A 20,483-nucleotide genomic window follows, 5' to 3' on the forward strand; every position below is an offset into this window, starting at 1 on the left:
TCTCATAAACAAGCACATGAATTATAGCACATTTAACTTTAAATCTTACTTACAGTGTTTCTATTGATATATCTAGATTTGAATGTGTTGAAGGGCTGTTATACCTTGAAGAGTTTGTTCTTCGTACAGGTGAATTCCTCTGCTGGCCTTAATGTACGGTAGACTTCATGGCCAAAAGTATGTGGGCACCTCACCCACATGTGCTTGTTGGATTACAGGCATAAGGATTTAGTCCTCACTTTGTTGCTATAGAAGCCTCCACTCGTCTGAAAGTGCTTTCCACTAGATGTTGGAACACAGAACTTACTCCCATTGAGACACATGAGCATCAGTGAGGGCAGGCAGTCATGGTGGGCAAGGGGACTTGGCTCACAGTTGGGTTCAGGTCTGGGCTCTATGCAGGTCTTCTATATTAGACTCCATAATGCTTTACAGACCTCGCTTTGTGCCCAATGGCATTGTCATGCTGAAACAGAAAAAGACGTTCCCCAAACTGTTGCCACAAAGGTGGAAGCACACAAGTCTCTCGTTGTATACTGTAGCTTTTAGGTTTCCTTGATTTGAATTACGTGGCCTAATAAGACAGCCACTAAAGTCTACAGTTGGTACTATGCATGACACACAGCATGTTCCCGGCATTCACCAAATCCAGATTAATCTGTTAGACTATAGAGAAGCTTGATTACTCCAAATTGTGCCTCACTCCAGATGAAGTTTGGCATTGTGCGTGTTGACCAGCCATAAAAGCTCAGTTCATTAAACCAATGGCTGCCGTTGCTTCCAGAGACAGTATGGAAAGTTGCAACTGAGGAAAGACACAACATGTTCCACCACTTGGGAGGTCCCATTGTCTGGCCTGCAGCTTCATAGTAAAGTTGTTGCTGTTTTAGGCATTTCCACTTAGCAATGACAGAGCTAAAAATGTACATAAAATTTGACCATGTTGGAGAGGTGTCACCCTATGACAGTGCCATGTTGAACGTCACTGAGCTCTATTGCAAATATTTGTCTAATGGAAAAAGCTATATATTTTGTTGCCTGTGATAAAAGGGTGGGGCTAAAATAGTCAAACCCATTAAACTAACGGGTAGTCCACATACTTGTATCCACGTAGTTTATCGTTCTGTAGAGCTAGCTGATTAGAGGGCCTCTCTTAGAGAGGACTAATTACGCCCATCTTCTTTTGCAGGAGCAAAATTTACACCTCTGCTGCCCTCAGTGATGGAGGGAATCCAGGGTTGTCTACATTGATTGTAATTGCACTCGCTACACCAGAAGAGCCAAATTTATAGTTTATAACCAGAAATTCTGCTCTTAAAGGAGAAATCAACAACCCATATGATAAAACCCATTCCCCCCTACCCTACATAGTCCACCCCTTCCTACTCCTGCCCGCACAGGTGATAACTCCAGTAATTGCCCCAAATCCTGTAATTACCCCTTGTTGCAGAGTCTGAGCAGCGGAGCTCACGGGTGCCATCTTTGGCGCTTCAGTGATCTACATAATGTAATTGCCGTATTGGCACATGTGCAGTTGAAGCAATCTTCTAGCATGCGCCAAAAGTGAAGGAGGGAGACCCAAAGATTACAGAAGCACCAGAAGATGGCTCCCTTGAACTCCACTGCGCCGACTGTGCAACGAGGGGTAATTACAGGAATAGGGACAATCACTGGAGTTATCACCTGTGCGGGCGGGAGCAGGGACTATGTAGGGTAGGGGGCAATAGGTTTTATAAAATGGGGGGTTTAGTTATCCTTTAAAGTTATCAGGAGCGGCTTTTTGCTGTCCCTGATAACTTGTGGGGAGCTGAAGTGAGTTTCGCAACTTGCCTAATTGGCACAGTGTCCCTGCCCTTTTGGGGTCATGTGCCGCTAGGCCAAGCTCCCTCTTCGCTACTGAAATGACAGGGGGGCAGATTGGCCAAGGCTAAAACGACATGTGGTGCCAGTGATTCCTCATAGAGGAAAATGAAATGATATTGAGGTTAAACTAAACCCTAGGGAAACATAATACATATATAATATACTGTTTTTACTAATCAAGAATCTTTCTTTGGTTCCAGACTCCGAGCAATATTACTGCTGGTTCTTGTCTAAGCACTGCCGGAATAAAGAATCCTTAGAGACGGCCTTTGTTGTTGTGGATCGTGGCCCCCTGTCCTGTCAACTCCTGATTGATCCCCAAGGTACTGGGCAGCAGGAGGTAACTCCCGACATAGAAGTCCATAATCTCCTGAGTCCCCACTGCGGCCAGAGGTTCGAAGTCACTTTACCATTCCAAAAAGCACAAAACGCTGCAGAATTTTGCGTCCGCCACACGTGTCCCAATCAGAAGACGGAATCTTCACCTGCTCAGCTTCCTCGCTGTCCTCCATTCCTTGTGACCTTGTGGAACACACATATTCACCCTCGTGCATGAGAAGTGACGGCCAATCAAGTTGGGATTGTTTCAAAGCGGATCTGGTGCCAATCGCTGAACCGCAAACGCCACCTCTAAATGTGAAGCAGAATTGTATGGGTCAAGAAGTTGGAGAGAAGAAGGGGAGGTATTTGGGTACATGTATATTTATGAAAGCATCGGTGTCAACATTTTGAAATCATTTCCAGGGACACTTTCTTGGTGGGACTTTGTGGAGCAGAATATTGGCACAAAGCACTCATAGCAACTCTGTAAAAGGTAAAAATGTATCAAGTGGACTCCTCAATCCATAACCAGCTGCTACTACTTCTACACAACCCAAGCCAGTGCCATAACATTCCAATTTCAAAGACATTCAGCCCTTGGACTTATTCTTGGATAACATCAAGACCCTTGGAAAACATGAATGAGATCCAGTCTTTGTCTCCTGGGACTTTCTACCTGGTCCAATCACTATCTGAGGAAACCAAGATTAGATACTGACCAGGGAAGCTACTTTTTCAGCATGGGCAAATAAGCTAACTTTGTTTTTAGACACTTTTTAGGAGAACATACAAAAGTCTAACTTGTTACAGGGCAACGTATGCTAAGCAACTTTTCAATTGGTCTTTTTTTTCTTATTTAGTTGCATAGAATTAGCCATTTTATAACATACTGACAGTTGGCTTAAAGGTGAACTGTCCATTTAACTGCAACGGTTTAATATGGAAATAAAAGGTTATGTTTGTATTATTTATGTTATAGGACAGCATTACACTGCTTAATTATACAGTAAATATAGAGAATTATCATGAGCAAAATGTTATTTTTCAATATTTTTTGCCAGTTATAGCATTTGCCAATAATATACTGTATATTGTATTATTTTCAGCTAATACCTCATTTGTTGTGCCCTTCCTTCCAACTCTTTTCTTTATGTGTAAATGGGCATTCGGCCTACAGATGATGTTGTGTTCTACTAGTGAGCACTAAGTATCCTTATATCACAATATTCCAGCAATAAACTGTACTTACCTGTATGTGAGATAATGGGGTCCACTTTCTGCATTTTACACAGCGACTCACATTTGCCTATTCTGGAATTTCCATCACAATTATTTGTACTGCTAGAGGATAGAAGTTGACTTAACAGGACTGTATTCGCTCTTGTCCCCTTCCTAATGTGTGTGTGTGTGTCAGGTGTGTGTGTCTGTCAGGTGTGTCGTGTGTGTGTGTCTGTCAGGTGTGTCGTGTGTGTCAGGTGTGTCGTGTGTGTCAGGTGTGTGTGTGTGTCAGGTGTATAATATATATATATATATATATATAGAGTTATCCGGAAACCCGTTATCCAGAAAGTTCCAAATTACGGAAAGTCCGTCTCCCATAGACTCCATTATAATCAAATAATCCAAATTTTAAAAACTGATTTCCTTTTTCTGTGTAATAATAAAACAGTAGTTTGTACTTGATCCCAACTAAGATATAATTAATCCTTATTGGAAGCAAAACCAGCCTATTGGCTTTATTTAATGTTTATATGATTTTCTAGTAGACTTAAGGTAAGAAGATCCACATTACAGAAAGATCCGTTATATGGAAAACGCCAGGTCCTGAGCATTCTGGATAACAGGTCCTATACCTGTAATAATAAAACAGTAACTTGTACTTGATCCCAACTAAGATATAATTAATCCTTATTGGAGGCAAAACCAGCCTATTGGGTTTATTTAATGTTTATATGATTTTCTAGTAGACTTAAGGTATGAAGATCCAAATTATGGAAAGACCAGTTATCCAGAGAGCCCCAGGTGCCGAGCATTCTGGATAATAGGTCCCATACCTGTATTTCTTTGTATAGCGCTCCTTGAGGGCAAAGCACTGTACAGTAACAATAAATAAGTAGTAACAAACAAGGGGTCGTTGCCATAATAAGTAACAAAAAGTACATTGTTAGATTTCCAGGCACCTAAATGTGTGGGTTGTTTGAAACCTGAAAAATCATAAGATCCTTTCCTTTATTATACAAATAATCCCCACTACATGAGCGCCAGTACAAGTGTGACATAATTCAAGTACAGGTATGGGATCCGTTATCCAGAAAGCTCTAAGGCCCTCTCCCATAGACTCCATTTTATCTGAATAGTCCAAATTTTTTAAAACGGATTTCCTTTTTCTCCGTTATATTAAAACAGTATTGTGTAATTGATCCCAACTAAGATATAATTAATCCTTATTGGAGGCAAAACCAGCCTATTGGGTTTATTTCATGTTTATATGATTTTCTAGTAGACTTAAGGTATGAAGATACAAATTATGGAAAGATCAGTTATCCGGAAAACCCCAGGTCTTGAGCTTTCTGGATAACAGGTCCCATACCTTTTATCCATTTCCATGATGACCCCCTTCACTGGATGAGGTCGGCATTAGCTAAAAGACTTTCATACTACGACTACTACATATAGTAGATAGCATTTCAATATAAAAGTGACAAACCTAGTACAATTAGTATTTAACTCAGGTTCAGATTGGAAACCAATGCATTCTGCAGCCAAAATTATGCTAATTAGCCCCAGCATCTACAGCAGAAGAACTTGAAGAGCTTGAAACGTAGCTACTCAACAGCTGCCTATACCCCACTGAGCATGTAAATAAAAGATTGCAAGCTCCACAACAAAGGCCTAGATCCATTACTGTTAATGAACTGAACCTCTGGGCTTGTATATGAAGTTTAGTAGAACGTTTATATTTATTCTAATGATTTAGTTCTATCTAAAAGGTAACAACAATTGTACCAAAAAACATTTATTAAACAATTTACAGTGAGAAGAAGTTACAAATAAGACAAAAATTCTCTGTTGCCTCCCAATGGATGAAAGTGGATCTAATGTACAAGGGTAGAAAACACAACACAGGAGATAAAATGGAGGACAGGACAGATGATAAAGGGTAACTTATATCACACACATTTCAAGACATATTTTGAGAGTCTACAGACAATCTCTAAAATCTCTTATCTACATTGTAGGCTAAAGCTTTGAGAAGTATTAGAGTCGTACGAAGAGCCAGTTGATACAGAGACACGGCTTTTCTACCAGAACCAATTTCATTTCACTTGGGGATAAAGCCAAGCACAAAGGGACATTAACAGGAGCAACAGCCAATCATGTTGCACACTCAGTTCTTCTTTAAAATCTGCAAGATATTTAATTCCATCTCTGCCTAAAAACCAGACGAGGTATATCAGCTTTGGAATTAAACATTCTTGCAAATAATAAAGAGAGAATATTGCCACATAACTCCATATTTGTTGCCCATCCTCTACTCCAGGATTGACAATGCCTTTAGGAGGAGTCACCCCCAAGCCCACCCCATTCCAGAAACCCCACACACTACCCAATCCCTTACACATTCCCACTAAAAGCACCACTTCCCCACACTATTGGCACATGAGCTTGTTTGGGTTGAGCAATTGGGTCCGACCCAATTAAAATAAAGTTGGGTTGCCAGTTGCTTGGGAAGCCCTAATCCTAAAGTGCAGTTCCAGCCATAAATAGCCCCCCTCTAACAGCATTTATGGAGAAATGAGGAGAGGGCTCAATAGGCATAATAATGCTGTTAATGCTGCTGTGTAGCACTAGTAGTTGGCAAATAAATAAACAAACCCAGCATTAATAAGGCTATTGAGTGCTCTCCTCATTTCTCTATCATTTGAATTACATAGATCAGGATTTTGGTGACCTGACTGAGGAAAGTTGCACTCCTACCTTGAATTGAGTTGACAGTGAGTTTTTGGACATCTTACTACTTGAGAGTTAAGTTCCATATTGGACTGAAATATTGGGTTAATGTTTTTCATACTTCAGACATTTTATATGTAACACCTAATATTTCATTTCAACATGGAAATTATAAACAATCCCTTAACTCCCCAACCTGTTCCAACTAAAGTGAATCCAATATGATCCCCACACCAACCCCTTCTCATTAACTCCTCCACTACCCATCCCACTAATTTATTCCAATATCAACCTACATTCCACCACTAATCAGTTCTCCTACCCCAACTATGGACCATACAAGTTCACCCAATTTCCCGTCTTACCCTCACTATGGCCCACATAACCCCCAAAACACCAGCAACCCCCTGATTTCCTGGCCTACCCTCACTATGGCCCACAATATCCCTCCCAAACATCAGCAACCACCCAAATCTAACTGCAGCCCAATTCATCCCCTCCCTCACTATGATCTACATAAACCCTCCCCAATATCAACAACCACCCAATTCCCTGTCCCTCCTTACTATGACCCACATGCACTCACCCCAATATCAACAACCACCCAATTCCCTGTTCCTCCTTACTATGACCCACATGCACTCACCCCAACATCAGCAACCACCCAATTCCTAGGACCACCATGGCCGAAATAAACTGTCCCCCAAAAACCACTCAAATCCCCCAAAGCCATAACTAACCCATATGTAACCCAACATATATCCTTGCATATACCACTAGTCCAACTCCACACAGTGATGGCTCCCTTCAGTCAACAAAAAATCCAAATCCCACACACCTCTACCTCAATTTTAGGGCAACGTTTATGTTTTTTATATATACACTAGGCCCATAAAAATACAAGGCTCACTCATCCTTACACACACACACACTACACACTACACAATCTCACAACACTCATTCCCCTTCTTTTTTCTTTTTTTACAGGAATAGAGGGATGTTAAAGGGCTTTTAATATTTTGGTTTATTATAGCTGCATCTATAATAGATCTATATAGATATCATCTATAAGATGCCCTTGAGATCTAATCAAGGCTATAGAACAAGATACTAGGAAAGAGGAAAAAAAGCTTAGCCCCAATAGCTGCAGCTGTGAAACTACATGGGAGAATCATTCCTATTGAACCTTTAGTGGTTCTGCTCTCTCTGTCTCTCCCTACAGGTTTGTATAAAAAAGAAAAAAAAAAATAGAAAAAAAAAAAAAAAAAAAAAAAGACGTCTCTCTAAACATCATAGTGATACTGTCACCCAAACAAAAAACACTTGCAATTCTTTGAAACAAAATTTCTGTAATAAAAAAAAAGAAATAAAATATTTGTATGGAGACCTATTAAAAGTAGCTCAGGTTATATAAAACAAGACAACGCAGTTAGTAGCTACAGAAAGGTAAGAGCAGCAAGTCCATTAGTAGAGCTCTCACATCCAATCGTCAGTCAATTCATTGCTAATACACCCCCACATTTACCTACAACTAGAAATAAAAGGGTCCAAATTAAAGTATGAGTTGCCACTAGACCCAAAATTGAATTTTTTTTTTAGTGTTTTACAGTTACAAATAGTAACCTGAACATTGAAAGTTGAATAAAATACAGTTAAAAGAAACTTGCGCCGTGCAATGAAAAGAACTGGTGAGAGCTGCAGGGGTCTCTGCTCATGGCTTCACTGCTGACAGAAGAACAGAGAATTCCTCCTGCTGAGAACTGACATTTTTACTCCCTGCTGGCCACTAATAGGTCTGATGATTTATGTGCCCGTAATATACTGGTTCCCAACGTATCTACCCTGCACATGAAAATGCAAAAGAATTCAGTCAAATCTAAAGTCTGACCTGGGACAGGATGAGAAGAAAATGTCATATAATTCACTGCTGTCATTCTAGATGTATTTTCGCACAGGCACAATACAATTCTGTATACAAGTGCTCACGGGTTTCTCACGACAGAATGTCTCAGAAGAGTCTCTTAGGAAGATCACTAGAAACAATGTGGTTAACAAAATTAAAATGTAAAAAGGGAACAACTTGTGTTATGGTTTCCGTTCTCCGGCTCTGGAATACTCCATCAACCTCACATAGTCCCAGTTAAGGCCCGCCCTCTGTTGCCAAGCCGTTATTCTAGAGGTTATAAATAACATTGTAGATAGGTGGCGCTCATTCAGCAGGAGCGATGGGAAGTCCCAGTTGTGTGTAGCGGGAGGTGATGCTTCTGGTGAGGTATAGAGCTCTCAGTGTATATGTATAGGATATCCCGGGGTAGAAGCTCGTGTGTGGATTAAGCAGGTTCAAAAAATAACCGAGATCTTTTTCTTGTACCACAAACTTCTGTTTTTATTATGGAAGATGTTGAAGCAGAAATCGCTTTTTATGGTTGAATGGAAAAATCACTTAATAAAGGCAACATCGGGGATCTTTCCCTCTGTCTGTGGAGAGATTTTGTATTAATTAGGACAGTTAGAAATTAGAATCTGTATCCCCCTGTAAAGTAGAATTTCTAGGTATTTGTTTTGCGTTGCCTCCTTTCTCCTAATACTTCCCATTAAAGGGATCCTGTCATCGGAAAACATGTTTTTCCAAAACGCATCAGTTAATAGTGCTGCTCCAGCAGAATTCTGCACTGAAATCCATTTCTCAAAAGAGCAAACAGATTTTTTTATATTCAATTTTGAAATCTGACATGGTGCTAGACATATTGTCAATTTCCCAGCTGCCCCAAGTCATGTGACTTGTGCTCTGATAAACTTCAGTCACTCTTTACTGCTGTACTGCAAGTTGGACTGATATCACCCCCTCCCTTTCCCCCAGCAGCCTAACAACAGAACAATGGGAAGGTAACCAGATAGCAGCTCCCTAACACAAGATAACAGCTGCCTGGTAGATCTAAGAACTACACTCAATAGTAAAATCCAGGTCCCACTGAGACACATTCAGTTACATTGAGAAGGAAAAACAGCAGCCTGCCAGAAAGCATTTCTCTCCTAAAGTGCAGGCACAAGTCACGTGACTGGGGGCAGCTGGGAAATTGACAATGTCTAGTCCCATGTCAGATTTCAAAATTAAATATAAAAAAATCAGTTTGCTCTTTTGAGAAATGGATTTCAGTGCAGAATTCTGCTGGAGCAGCACTATTAACTGATGTGTTTTGGAAAAAAAACATGTTTTCCGATGACAGGATCCCTTTAAAGTTAACTGGAAGTGTATTAAGACTAGTGATCAATATCATTTTTTTTTAAAAAGGCTTACAGACGATCTCCCAAAGGATGAAGCTGTCACAGAATAGATTACTTACATTTAATTTCATAAAAACTTGAGTTGCTTGGTCGTAGTCCCAACCATTGTCCTCAAGACACCTGATGAAAGAAGAGTTGAAAGAAGACTCATGAAATCAGATAAGCAAATGGTTTATCTTGTGTGTGAGTAATAAATAGTCTTGAGCGAATCTATCCAGTGTCACTTTGCCGAAAATTTCCTGAAACTGCTGAAAAGTTCTGGAAATTCTTGACATGGGTGCCCTGTTTTGATGCGATAAGTGCCCTCTTCTTGACAGGGCAGATTTTTTGTTTTTGCAGCAACTTTTTCCTGTATTTTCACAAAAAAAATTGCCAATGGCTAAGTGTGGAATTTTAAAGGGGACCCGTCGCCCAAAAAAATTATTCCGAATCCTATTTTATCACATTAGTCAAGCAAAATGAACATTAATTACACTATATAAATTATTGGAATCTTGTTTCCTTCAGTCTGGGAATTCATAATTATAACAAGCAGGCAGGAGCCATTTTGTGGACACTGTTATTAAGACAAGTCTTGTATCATCTCAGAATCTTGTTTGTGCACCAGAATGGGGGACCTGATGTCCATCCCCATGTCCTGGTTACACAATTAAATGGTGAAGAGATTGGGGGGAATGTGGGGAGAGCAGTGACATGTAGGAAGCAACCCAATGCTATACTAATAGCATTAATATCAGTGATTCTGTATTTTTCTCACTAAGGGGATAAAACAAGAACTGTAATGGTTAAATACCACAATAAAAGATTCTATGGATGGCAATAATGACCTTAAATGGCAAAAGTCACTTTCTTAAAGGATTTTTATCAGTGAAGTTTTTTTTTTTACTTAATTTCTACTTTAATTTTTCCTCCAACTTTCTACCCATCCTCTCCCCAAAAATAGCGCATCACATTACTGAGGTACAATCTCTTTAAAAACCCTGACAGTCTCCCCAGTGAGCTGGGCACTTGTCCACTTCCACAGTAAACCTTAGTGCTAGGCAAGCAAAATGCTGTTCAATTCAAGTCGTGTCCTGCCCAATTCTTGAACTATACAGTGATTGGCATCACATGGTACCTGGGAGTCAGTTACTTGGTACATGACAGCTCAGAGGCACCCTCACCAATATCTTTCATCAAATATGTTGGGGCGAACTAGCTGCAGACCTGTCCCCATGCCCTTTTATCCCCTTGTTAAAGTAACAAATCAGTTCAGTAAAGTAACTAGTTTAAAATAGCAGCTGCAATATTAGCTTGCTGTGACATTACTTCCTGCCTGAGTCTCTCCCCGCTCGTTCATAGCTCTGAGCTCAGATTACAGCAGGGATGGGAGGAGGGAGTGAGGAGCAAACTGAGCATGCTCAAGCCCTAGCCCTGGAGGTTTAAGCTGAAAACAGTTAGTCTGATACAGAAGCCCATGAGTACACAATAGAAGGAAAGAAATGTGCTGTTTGTTTGGACAGAGGACTCAGAGCAGCATTACTTTGAGGGGTTACTGGTGTATATATATAGACCTTTCTGATAAAGCTTACTTACTTTTAGTCTTTCCTTCTCCTTTAAAGATCAAGCGCGGAGAAGGTAGGAAACATTAAACATTAAAAATCTAGTAGCACCAATGTCCATTAGAGAAATGGAAAAAAAGCTGTGGCGCCTCAGAATCTAAGTGAAATGGACCCATGAGAATGGGTGTGGGGGTGCTTGAGAAACGGACAAAATGAAAAGTCAGATTGGAAAACATGTAACTTGTACTGGGAGTTGCACTTACTTGTGAGACCATTCTGAATTCATGCCAGATAACTGAATGAAAGCCAGCACCATATCTTGAGAGGCCAGGACGTGCACGGGGCTACTGGAAGGTGTGGGAGCAGTTGTGGCAAAGGCTTTGTGGATCTCCTCTGTGTTGGCATCTCTTATAAACTGCTCATCATTCACCAGAAGTAGCCTTTGAGACATGACAGTTTCATGTAAACACATTCAAGCATTTGCACGGAATCTCGAACAAGGAAAGTGTTGTTGGAATAAAGCAAGTTACCAACGACCAAATTGCATAGCAACGTAGCATTAATGTGTGTACTAAAATAAAGTCCATTATTGCATCCCTTAGCAGAAGTATTCAGATTCTTACTATGTTACTATGTCGATTATATTTCAGTGCAGCAGTGACAATACAGATACTATTCCGTTTCTATTTGTCCTGCTATAGCAATATACAGATACTTGTGAGAGTGACTGATTTTGCTCATTAATCTTTATCCTAATTTAATTACCGTATATACTCGATTATAAGCCGAGTTTTTCAGCCCCCAAAATATGCTGCAAAACTCTACCTCGGCTTATACTCGGGTCAAGCGCTAAAGCGGTCGCCGGCGTCCAAGAATAGTCGCCGGCGTCCAAAAATGAGACGCCGGCACCTCCAATGGGAGCAGAAACCCTGAATTTTTTGATTGAAACTTACCAGAAGCTGCTGCATTTCTCACCCTAGGCTTATACTCGAGACAATAAGCTTTCCCAGTTTTTGGAGGTAAAATTAGGTACCTCGGCTTATACTCGGGACGGCTTATACTCGAGTATATACGGTAAGCATTAATGGACACTATTACTATTATATCTATCTGAATGGCTCAAAACATCACTGAAAACATCCCATCTCCACCTTATCATTTCCGTACAACATAGGTTTGTTTATACAGAGGGTTACTCAGTAGAATGGTAATTTGATGAACAGGAAAAATGTGATTTTACTTTCAATTTCAGATATTGACTTGTTTAGTGCAACAAAAAAGGGGCAATTCACCCTCACAAAACATTTTAAATAGTAGTGATGCAAAGAATCCAGGATAAGGCTTTCTCAGCAGGATTCAGATTCAGACGAATCCATCTGCCTGGCCGAACCCTAATCTGCATATGCAAATTAGGGGCGGGAAGGGGATTTTTTCCACCCGTGACTTTTGTCACAAAACAAGGAAGTAAAAAATGTTTCCCCCTTCCCACCGCTAATTTGCATATGCAAATTAGGAGTCACTGATATTCGCCCGCATTTTTGGCGAAGGATTCAGGGGTTCGCCCAAATCCAAAGTAGTGGATTCAGTGCATCCCTATCAAATAGTATATAATACATAAAGACTTGCATGGATGCACAGGATTCTATTAGGATTTTCTATTACTTGCTGTTTTGTAATGTTTTAAAAATGAATTTGTTTTCCTCCCTACAGTATCAACATTAGCTATTCAGACCAGACTGCAAACTGTAAAAACATTATTTTAAACACTTCTTACTGGCATCAGAAAAATGCCAGAAACTAACATATGAAAATGTAAGAGTCAGCATGGGGCTTCCTGAACTGGTATTAGTAAGACTAAGAGGGGGAAAAACAAAACCCAAGTCATTTCTATAACATACATTTCTAAAAACAGAATAAAAGATTCTTTATTGGTCAATTCTAGACACGTATTACGACTTACCCTCCATCACTGCCTGGGACAGCAACAAACACTCGACTGAAAGCGCGCAAAGCATGGCTGAATTGTCCCTCAACTTTGTATTTGAAGACAAACAAAAAAAGGAAACTGGTTAGAGTTTGGGGCTTCGTATTTCAAAAACATAAAGCATCAAAAGAGAAAAGGCTGACTGATTTGGTAAATACCCTCCCCATTCACTTCTGAAAGGAACAGTTCAGGGCTAATCTATGAATATATGGTCAGATATCCTTATATTGCTTATGATTCATTAATACAGGCAACCGTAAAACCCGTTATCCAGAAAGCTCCGAATTACAGAAAGGCCGTCTCCCATAGTCTGCATTATAATCAAATAATCCAAAATTTCTAAAATGATTTCCTTTTTCAGTGTAATAATAAAACAGTCGCTTGTACTTGATCCCAACTAAGATATAATTAATCCTTATTGGAAGCAAAACCAGCCTATTGGATTTATTTAATGTTTACATGATTTTCTAGTAGACTTAAGGTATGAAGATCCAAATTATGGAAAGATCCCTTATCTGGAAAACCCCAGGTCCTGAGCATTCTGGTTATCAGGTCCCATACCTGTAATAATAAAACAGTAGCTTATACTTGATCCCAACTAAGATTTAATTAAACCTTATTGGAAGCAAAACCAGCATATTGGGGTTATTTAATGTTAATATGATTTTCTAGTAAACTTAAGAAATTAAGATCCAAATTACAGAAGGACCAGTTATCTGGAAACCCCCAGGGCCCAAGCATTCTGAATAACAGGTCCCATACCTGTACTGAGAATACTGAAAAGTATATTGAGCCATGCAGGGGCAAGTAGTGAAGTGGCGTGTTTCAATGAAAGAAGTAAATGGAGACACTTAGGGGCACATTTACTAAAGCTCGAGTGAAGGATTCGAATTAAAAATAACTTCGAATTTCGAAGGTTTTTTTTGGGTACTTCGACCATCGAATAGGCTACTACGACCTTCGACTACAACTTCGATTTGAACGATTCGAACTAAAAATCGTTTGACTATTCGATAGTCAAAGTACTGTCTCTTTAAAAAAAACTTTGACTACATACTTCGTCACTTTAAACCTACCGAGCTACAATGTTAGCCTATGGGGACCTTCCCCATCACTTTTCTAAGGTTTTTTTGATTGAAGGAAAATCCTTCGATCGACTGATCAAAATCCTTCGAATCGTTCGATTTTTCCGTCGATCGTAGAATTTGCAGTAAATTCTACGAATTTAATATTCGAATTCGTAGGATTTTGCCTCGAGGGTCGAATTCAAGGGTTTATTAACCCTCGATATTCAACCCTTAGTAAATGTGCCCCCTAGAAATAAAATCCAAATCCCTTCAAATAAATAGAACTTACCTTCTTTGAATATTCCATTTACAACAAAGCAAAGTAATGTGTTCTGAAAAAAACATAAAAAAACCATACTGGGTTAGAATCTAGCTTCTATCTCTCATAATGATTTGCTTGATGAGGCACAGATGTGCACTTCACTAATTTGTTTTATGGGTGAACTGTCTCAAAACGCTCCTGCCCGGTATAACATTAACTCAGAGTATTCGATACAGAACAATAATTGCATAGATTGGTCAGGCCGCTTAAGGGCAACAGCACACAACAGGGTGTTTAATTCAAATCTGTAGAAAGAACCCACACACTGATTATCACCCATTTGGATTCAGGTCAAATGGTAAATTACCAACTTTGGGTAGTGGGTATTTTAAAGGGATTTTTTTAAATGCATCAGTTAATAGTGCTGCAACAGCAAAATTCTGCACTGAAATCCATTTCTCAAAAGAACTGATTTTTTTATATTTAATTTTAAAATCTGACATGGGGCTAGACATATTGTCAGTTTCCCAGCTGCCCCCAGTCATGTGACTTGTGCTCTAATAAACTTCAGTCACTCTTTACTGCTGTACTGCAAGTTGGATTGATATCACCCCCAGCAGCCTAACAACAGAACAATGGGAAGGTAACCAGATAGCAGCTCCCTAACACAAGATAACAGCTGCCTGGTAGATCTAAGAACAACACTCAATAGTAAAATCCAGGTCCCACTGAGACACATTCAGTTACAGTCAGGACAGTGAGGTTGTGGAATGCACTGCCGGGTGATGTTGTGATGGCTGATTCAGTTAATGCCTTTAAGAATGGCTTGGATGATTTTTTGGACAGACATAATATTAAAGGCTATTGTGATACTAAACTCTATAGTTAATATAGGTATGGGTATATAGAATTTTAATTAAAAGTAGGGAGGGGTGTGTGTATGGATGCTGGGTTTTCATTTGGAGGGGTTGAACTTGATGGACTTTGTCTTTTTTCAACCCAATTTAACTATGTAACTATGTAACTATGTAACATTGAGTAGGAGAAACAACAGGCTGCCAGAAAGCAGTTCCATCCTAAAGTGCTGGCTCTTTCTGAAAGCACATGACCAGGCAAAATGAGCGGAGATGCAGCTACACACCAATATTACAACTAAATACACTTGCTGCTTCAGGAATGACATTTTATATTGTACAGTCAATTATTTGCAGTGTAAACTGTGTCATTTACAAAAATCATCATGACAGAATCCCTTTTAGTTTTGCTTCAATCAGCCATCCTATTTTTTCAATTGCATAGCTCATTGGTAACCATGAGACAAAGATAAGCATGTAAAAGCAATTAAAAAAGAAAAGACACCCACCCATAAAAAAAGAAAAGCTTGTACTGAAATAGCTATGAATTCTAGGCAAAACATTAAAAAAAAACAAAAAAACCCCACAAATTGAGGGATTAAAGGGGACTTACTGAATGAGCAAGGATATCCACTACAAAGGAACCAAGGTCATGCTGGGTTCTCGGAAGTTCATTCAGGAAACCAACCACATTTAGCCGCTTCTGTTTAAGAAGTTTGAAGCGCAGGTCTGTATATGAAAAGATTACTTAACAATATTCCTCATACCAATCCTAGATTTGCAGTTTTGCTCACACTTGTTTTGCTTTGGTTTGTATATCCAATTACCTGGCAAGCAAACTACAACTGCGGTGAGTCTGTTGGGTTTATTTAAGGTTTACATGATTTTCCAGTAGACTTAAGGTCTGAAGATCCAAATTACGGAAAGATTTATTATCTGGAAACCTACAGGATTATTTGGCAATGGAAACTAGAGTATGCTGTATTCTGCTGCAACGCTTTGATAGAAAATGATTTAACTTACTTGCGTCTCTAAGTTTTCTTATATTCCTGCTGTACTTGAAATATTCTCCAATAGTACTCCTGCCCAAAGAGACAATTATATTAATAATCTTAATCTTTGCATTCATTCATTTTCGTGTGCAATTACAGATTTCAGTAAAGAAAAATATGCAAAACGGGCTATTGTAAATAACGTAGAGGAAATAACAAACCTGGATGGGTTCAGGCCTACACTGAAAGGAATGCTCAAAGAGCAACATGCCTCATCGTGATACACATTTAGAAGACCCTGTCTGTCTTCAGAATCATAACAAGCATAAAACCTGAAAAAAACAGAAAAAAAAAAAATAGAAAACAATTTGCATTTTTGGGATGGGGATCGGGTGTTTCGCTGGGAAAATGGAGTGTCCAGTATACCCAACAAGGTAATTTGCTTAAGATAGGCCATCTGCTAAATCAAGATATAACAGGATGAATCATGTGGGCTACAAACACCAACAGGAAAAAACACCCTGTCTTCAGTATATGCCTTTTTACCTCTATTATCTGGTAATAATAATTACCCACTTGTTTATAGGGTTTTGTGTGCAGTTTGTGAATGTACCTCTGCTGTATTTGCACAAATGGAAGAGTATGTAGTTCAACAAGATAAAAAACAAACAAAAAAAAAAAAGTAAAAAAGAAATAAAGAGGGTAGGGATGCACGGAATCCACTATTTGGGATTTGGACGAATCCCCGAATCCTTGGCGAAAGATTCGGCCGAATACCGAACCGAATCCTGATTTGCATAGGAAAACGTGGAAAAAAAATCATCTTTTGTGAGGAAAAGTCAAGTGATTTCCCTACCCACCACTAATTTACACATGCAAATTAGGATTCGGTTCGGCCAGGCAGAAGGATTAGGCTGTTTTGACACAATAAACTTCTTCACATTTGAACATCTGCCTGGTGTAAGTTTTTGCCCCTGAGTGCCTGCTCCAATTTGAGATTTCGGTTTATCCGCCCCTTGTGCTAAGGGCCCAGGGCGGTGCACCTGGGCTACTTCATCGATGTGGTGAGTAACAACTATCAAGTGACCCTACTATATAGAAGCTTTCTTTAGGCAGAAGGATTCGCCTGAATTCCGAATCCTGATGAAACCAAATCCTGGATTCAACGCATCCCTAAAAGAGGGTAGGGGCTTTGTGCACTCACTGTTGTAGAAAGCGTAAGACCAGAGCTTTAATGTCATCAGATGCTAGATAGCTGCCCTTAAACAGACAGAGAAGAAAAAAATATTAGATTGCCCAAAACTGCTAATGCAGGTCTATACACCACCTATTATGACAAACTTCTTACCTTACAAGGGGGAAGAGTGGTTGGTGTTTCGACATCAAATGTGATTGGAGGAGGCAGTTCATGGCCATCCTATAAAGGGAAAAACATGAAAAAGGCAGAGTAGGAGACAGAACAAAGAAATAGCAATGGCAGAAAAAGAAAAGGAGCAGATAGATTGTGTTGATAGAAGAGAAAGAAGAAATGGAAAAGTCATTACACAGTAAATGTTCATTACTTATAAATTATTATAATTATTATAAATTAAATTATTATTATAATTAATTATAAAGAGAAATGTGTGCATATATGAAAACAGGCAGAGAAGACCAAAAAACACTTACCAGTCGTAGCAGTTTGGGAAAGTGTTGTCGCACGACACTGTCATCCAGGGCAGCGTGTGGATCCACAGAGGGTCAGACAAACAAAAAGGAACACAATGTCAGTGCCAGGTAACAGCAAACCCCAACCCACACACCATTCCCCCCAAATAACCTCTCAACCATACCTCCCCCTAATCACTGAGAGGGAGGATAAACACACACACACACACACACTGTCTTCTTATAGGAAGTCCAGGTGCTGCATTCAGCTTAATGTCAGCAGGAATGTTAAGTCCTAAATCATTTGGGATGGTAGCCTTATTCAATATGTAGTTGATAGCAGAATGTGAGCCAACATTAGATATTACCTCTCTTTTATTCCGCACCCTGATAAGGCACCTGTTTAACCACGGTGCGGCACAACACTCTTGTAAGACAGCAACACAGGGCACATTATGAAATGAGATTTATCCAGCTTATATCAATAGGAATTTCTCATCACTAATTTGTCTAACAAACCTGCAGCCTGCCTTTGCAATTTGATTTTCACACTCGCTTATTTTAAACAAAGACTACCATGCAGAGTAAGCCTAGAGGAGTCCAGGGAATCTTTTTTTCTTAAATTGATCCCAAAACACCATTAATACATACTGCGGGATTCTCAAGAAAAAACTATATGACTTGCAATGGGACACTTATAAAGGCATTGCCACTGCAGTTTATTTTAAACAAAGGCTACTATGCAGAGTAGGGACAGGCGTCCAGGGAAGTAGGGAAAAGGTGGATCTTACTTTTTTTTTTTTTTCTTCTAAAATGGATCCTAAAACCACACAACCTATTTATTCATACTGTGTGATTCTCAGGACCAAAACATTAAGACTTGCTATGGAACACTTATAAAGACATGGTCAGCTGGAAATGAATGAAAGAAATGGGAGTCAAGATGGTGGAAGGATGAATGGCAACGTTGACAAGTGATTATGTGTAAATATGAATGTAAAGAAGGGGTGATAAATGGAGATGTATTGGGAAAGTGACATTAAAAAAAAAAAAAAAAAGTGGCACCGCCTCTGTCCTCCCTGAAGTGGATCTGCCCTAGCTTCACATAATCCTCTACCTCCTCATGCTAAAACCTTTTCCAACTTTACTGATCAGTGCTGTGCCACCCCTCATAAACCCTTATCCAAAGCATTTCAGAGTGCAGCAGTATCCCCATGGTAGCAAGCAATTAGCAATAGTATTTCCATGTCCCCTGTGGGGGGATAGTTGCTCCCTCACTCTCCTGGCATGGAGGGGATAGGGAAGATGTGTGTGTAGAGTGGGAAAAAAAAGATCAGTCCATTGTACCTCTGCCTCCAAAGCCATCAACCTCCTATTGTGTTGTGGTTGTTTTAGGGTCTGCCTTAGGTTGTACCCCTCCTGGGGAAACTTACCCGTCATAGACCAAACATCCACATGCCGGAGGGGGAGGTATGGGTGAGTGTTGTGTGAAAAGAGTTCTCAAAGGGACAACATATCATTTAAATTACACTTGTTTTGCTGCGTTGAGGGGTGGCTTGAAAGAGTGTGCAGGGGGTTGATTAGGAGAAGGGCAATTAATAGTCACCCCCAGACCTAAAGAGGAGCAACAGGAAGGATAAGGATAAAGAGCAGACTGTTTCAGGATTTACAGAGACTGTGCGTTACTTTAAGGCTGGGGGAACTTGTGTGGCACAAAAATATGAAACAATGGGAATGAACAGTGATGCAATGAAAGGTGTGAGCAAAGACACAAAAGAGTTCAGGATGAGAGGACGGGAGAAAAAAGTAAATATGAGTCAAAAGCCTTTTTTCCCTTTTGAAGTGTCCATGTTCCACCTAAATAATAATGGATCGCAGGTCTGTTTACAGATCTCAAGATTTGTTTTACATTAATCATGTAACTGAGCGAAAAGTGATATTTGTAGAGTACAAGTCACTTCACATACATCACTAAGTGAAAAATGACCTGTGTCCCAACTCTGCAGGTAGCCCTGTAAGAAGAACGTGCACAATATCCGTAGCCTTTATTTTTGTTTTTAGATAGTAACTTGGTTCTTTAAACTCTATGAAATAGGATGATACGCAGCCTTTGTCTAGACTTATTAATGAAATGACATTAATCATTCTTTATTATCCCTCTCATATTTTATTGTATTATCATCTTACTGGTTTACTTTCCACTCTACATTCTTATCCCCCTTTGTCCTCAAGGTCAATATCTCTGTTCTTACCGGTGTACTAATTGCACCCCCCTTTTAAACGTTCATCTCTCCCTGACCCCTATATTTTGCCATCAAACATCCGTTTGCCTCCCCTCCCTTCCACTAGATTCCAAGAATAGCTGTTGATTGGAGTAAAGGTCAAGCAAAATAATCAGGCCTACAGTACAAGCAATGCAGACACTAGAACACTTGTTTTGTCAAGAGCAAGATTATAGTGCTCAATTAAAAGTGGATTTAAATATTTAATATAGTGATACAGACACATTCCTATTATTTTATAGGAACATGTCAGTATCAAAGAGGCGCTGAAGATAAATATTTACCGCCAAAAGCCCCCCAACACCGTAAACCTTTGTGAAGCCAACCCTCTGACACTGCTAATGGTTCTTATGTGGTTGTTTTAGTCACGCTGGGCTGGGGTCGGAGTGATCCTTCCATGGGCTTGCTACAAATGAAAACAGGACTTCAGCCAA

At 39.7% G+C, this 20,483-nt stretch overlaps 1 protein-coding gene across 2 annotated transcripts in view; it reads right to left on the bottom strand.

The window, feature by feature from the left end:
• Positions 1-5,184: 5,184 nt before the first annotated feature.
• nxf1.S (nuclear RNA export factor 1 S homeolog) overlaps positions 5,185-20,483 on the bottom strand; it is a 31,140-nt gene continuing 15,841 nt past the window's right edge. Inside the window, exons 11-21 of one of the 2 annotated variants that reach the window (XM_018259562.2) lie at positions 17,789-17,825; positions 17,469-17,537; positions 17,325-17,380; positions 16,342-16,452; positions 16,152-16,210; positions 15,742-15,857; positions 14,302-14,344; positions 12,922-12,994; positions 11,225-11,401; positions 9,480-9,540; positions 5,185-8,613 (exon numbers count right to left, since the gene is read on the bottom strand). In XM_018259562.2, coding sequence (XP_018115051.1) covers positions 8,575-8,613; positions 9,480-9,540; positions 11,225-11,401; positions 12,922-12,994; positions 14,302-14,344; positions 15,742-15,857; positions 16,152-16,210; positions 16,342-16,452; positions 17,325-17,380; positions 17,469-17,537; positions 17,789-17,825 — 841 coding nt within the window. In that variant the 3' untranslated portion in view covers positions 5,185-8,574. 2 annotated transcript variants of the gene reach the window in all.

This window comes from Xenopus laevis, chromosome 4S (genome assembly GCF_017654675.1).
Source record: "Xenopus laevis strain J_2021 chromosome 4S, Xenopus_laevis_v10.1, whole genome shotgun sequence".
Classification (NCBI taxonomy): domain Eukaryota; kingdom Metazoa; phylum Chordata; class Amphibia; order Anura; family Pipidae; genus Xenopus; species Xenopus laevis.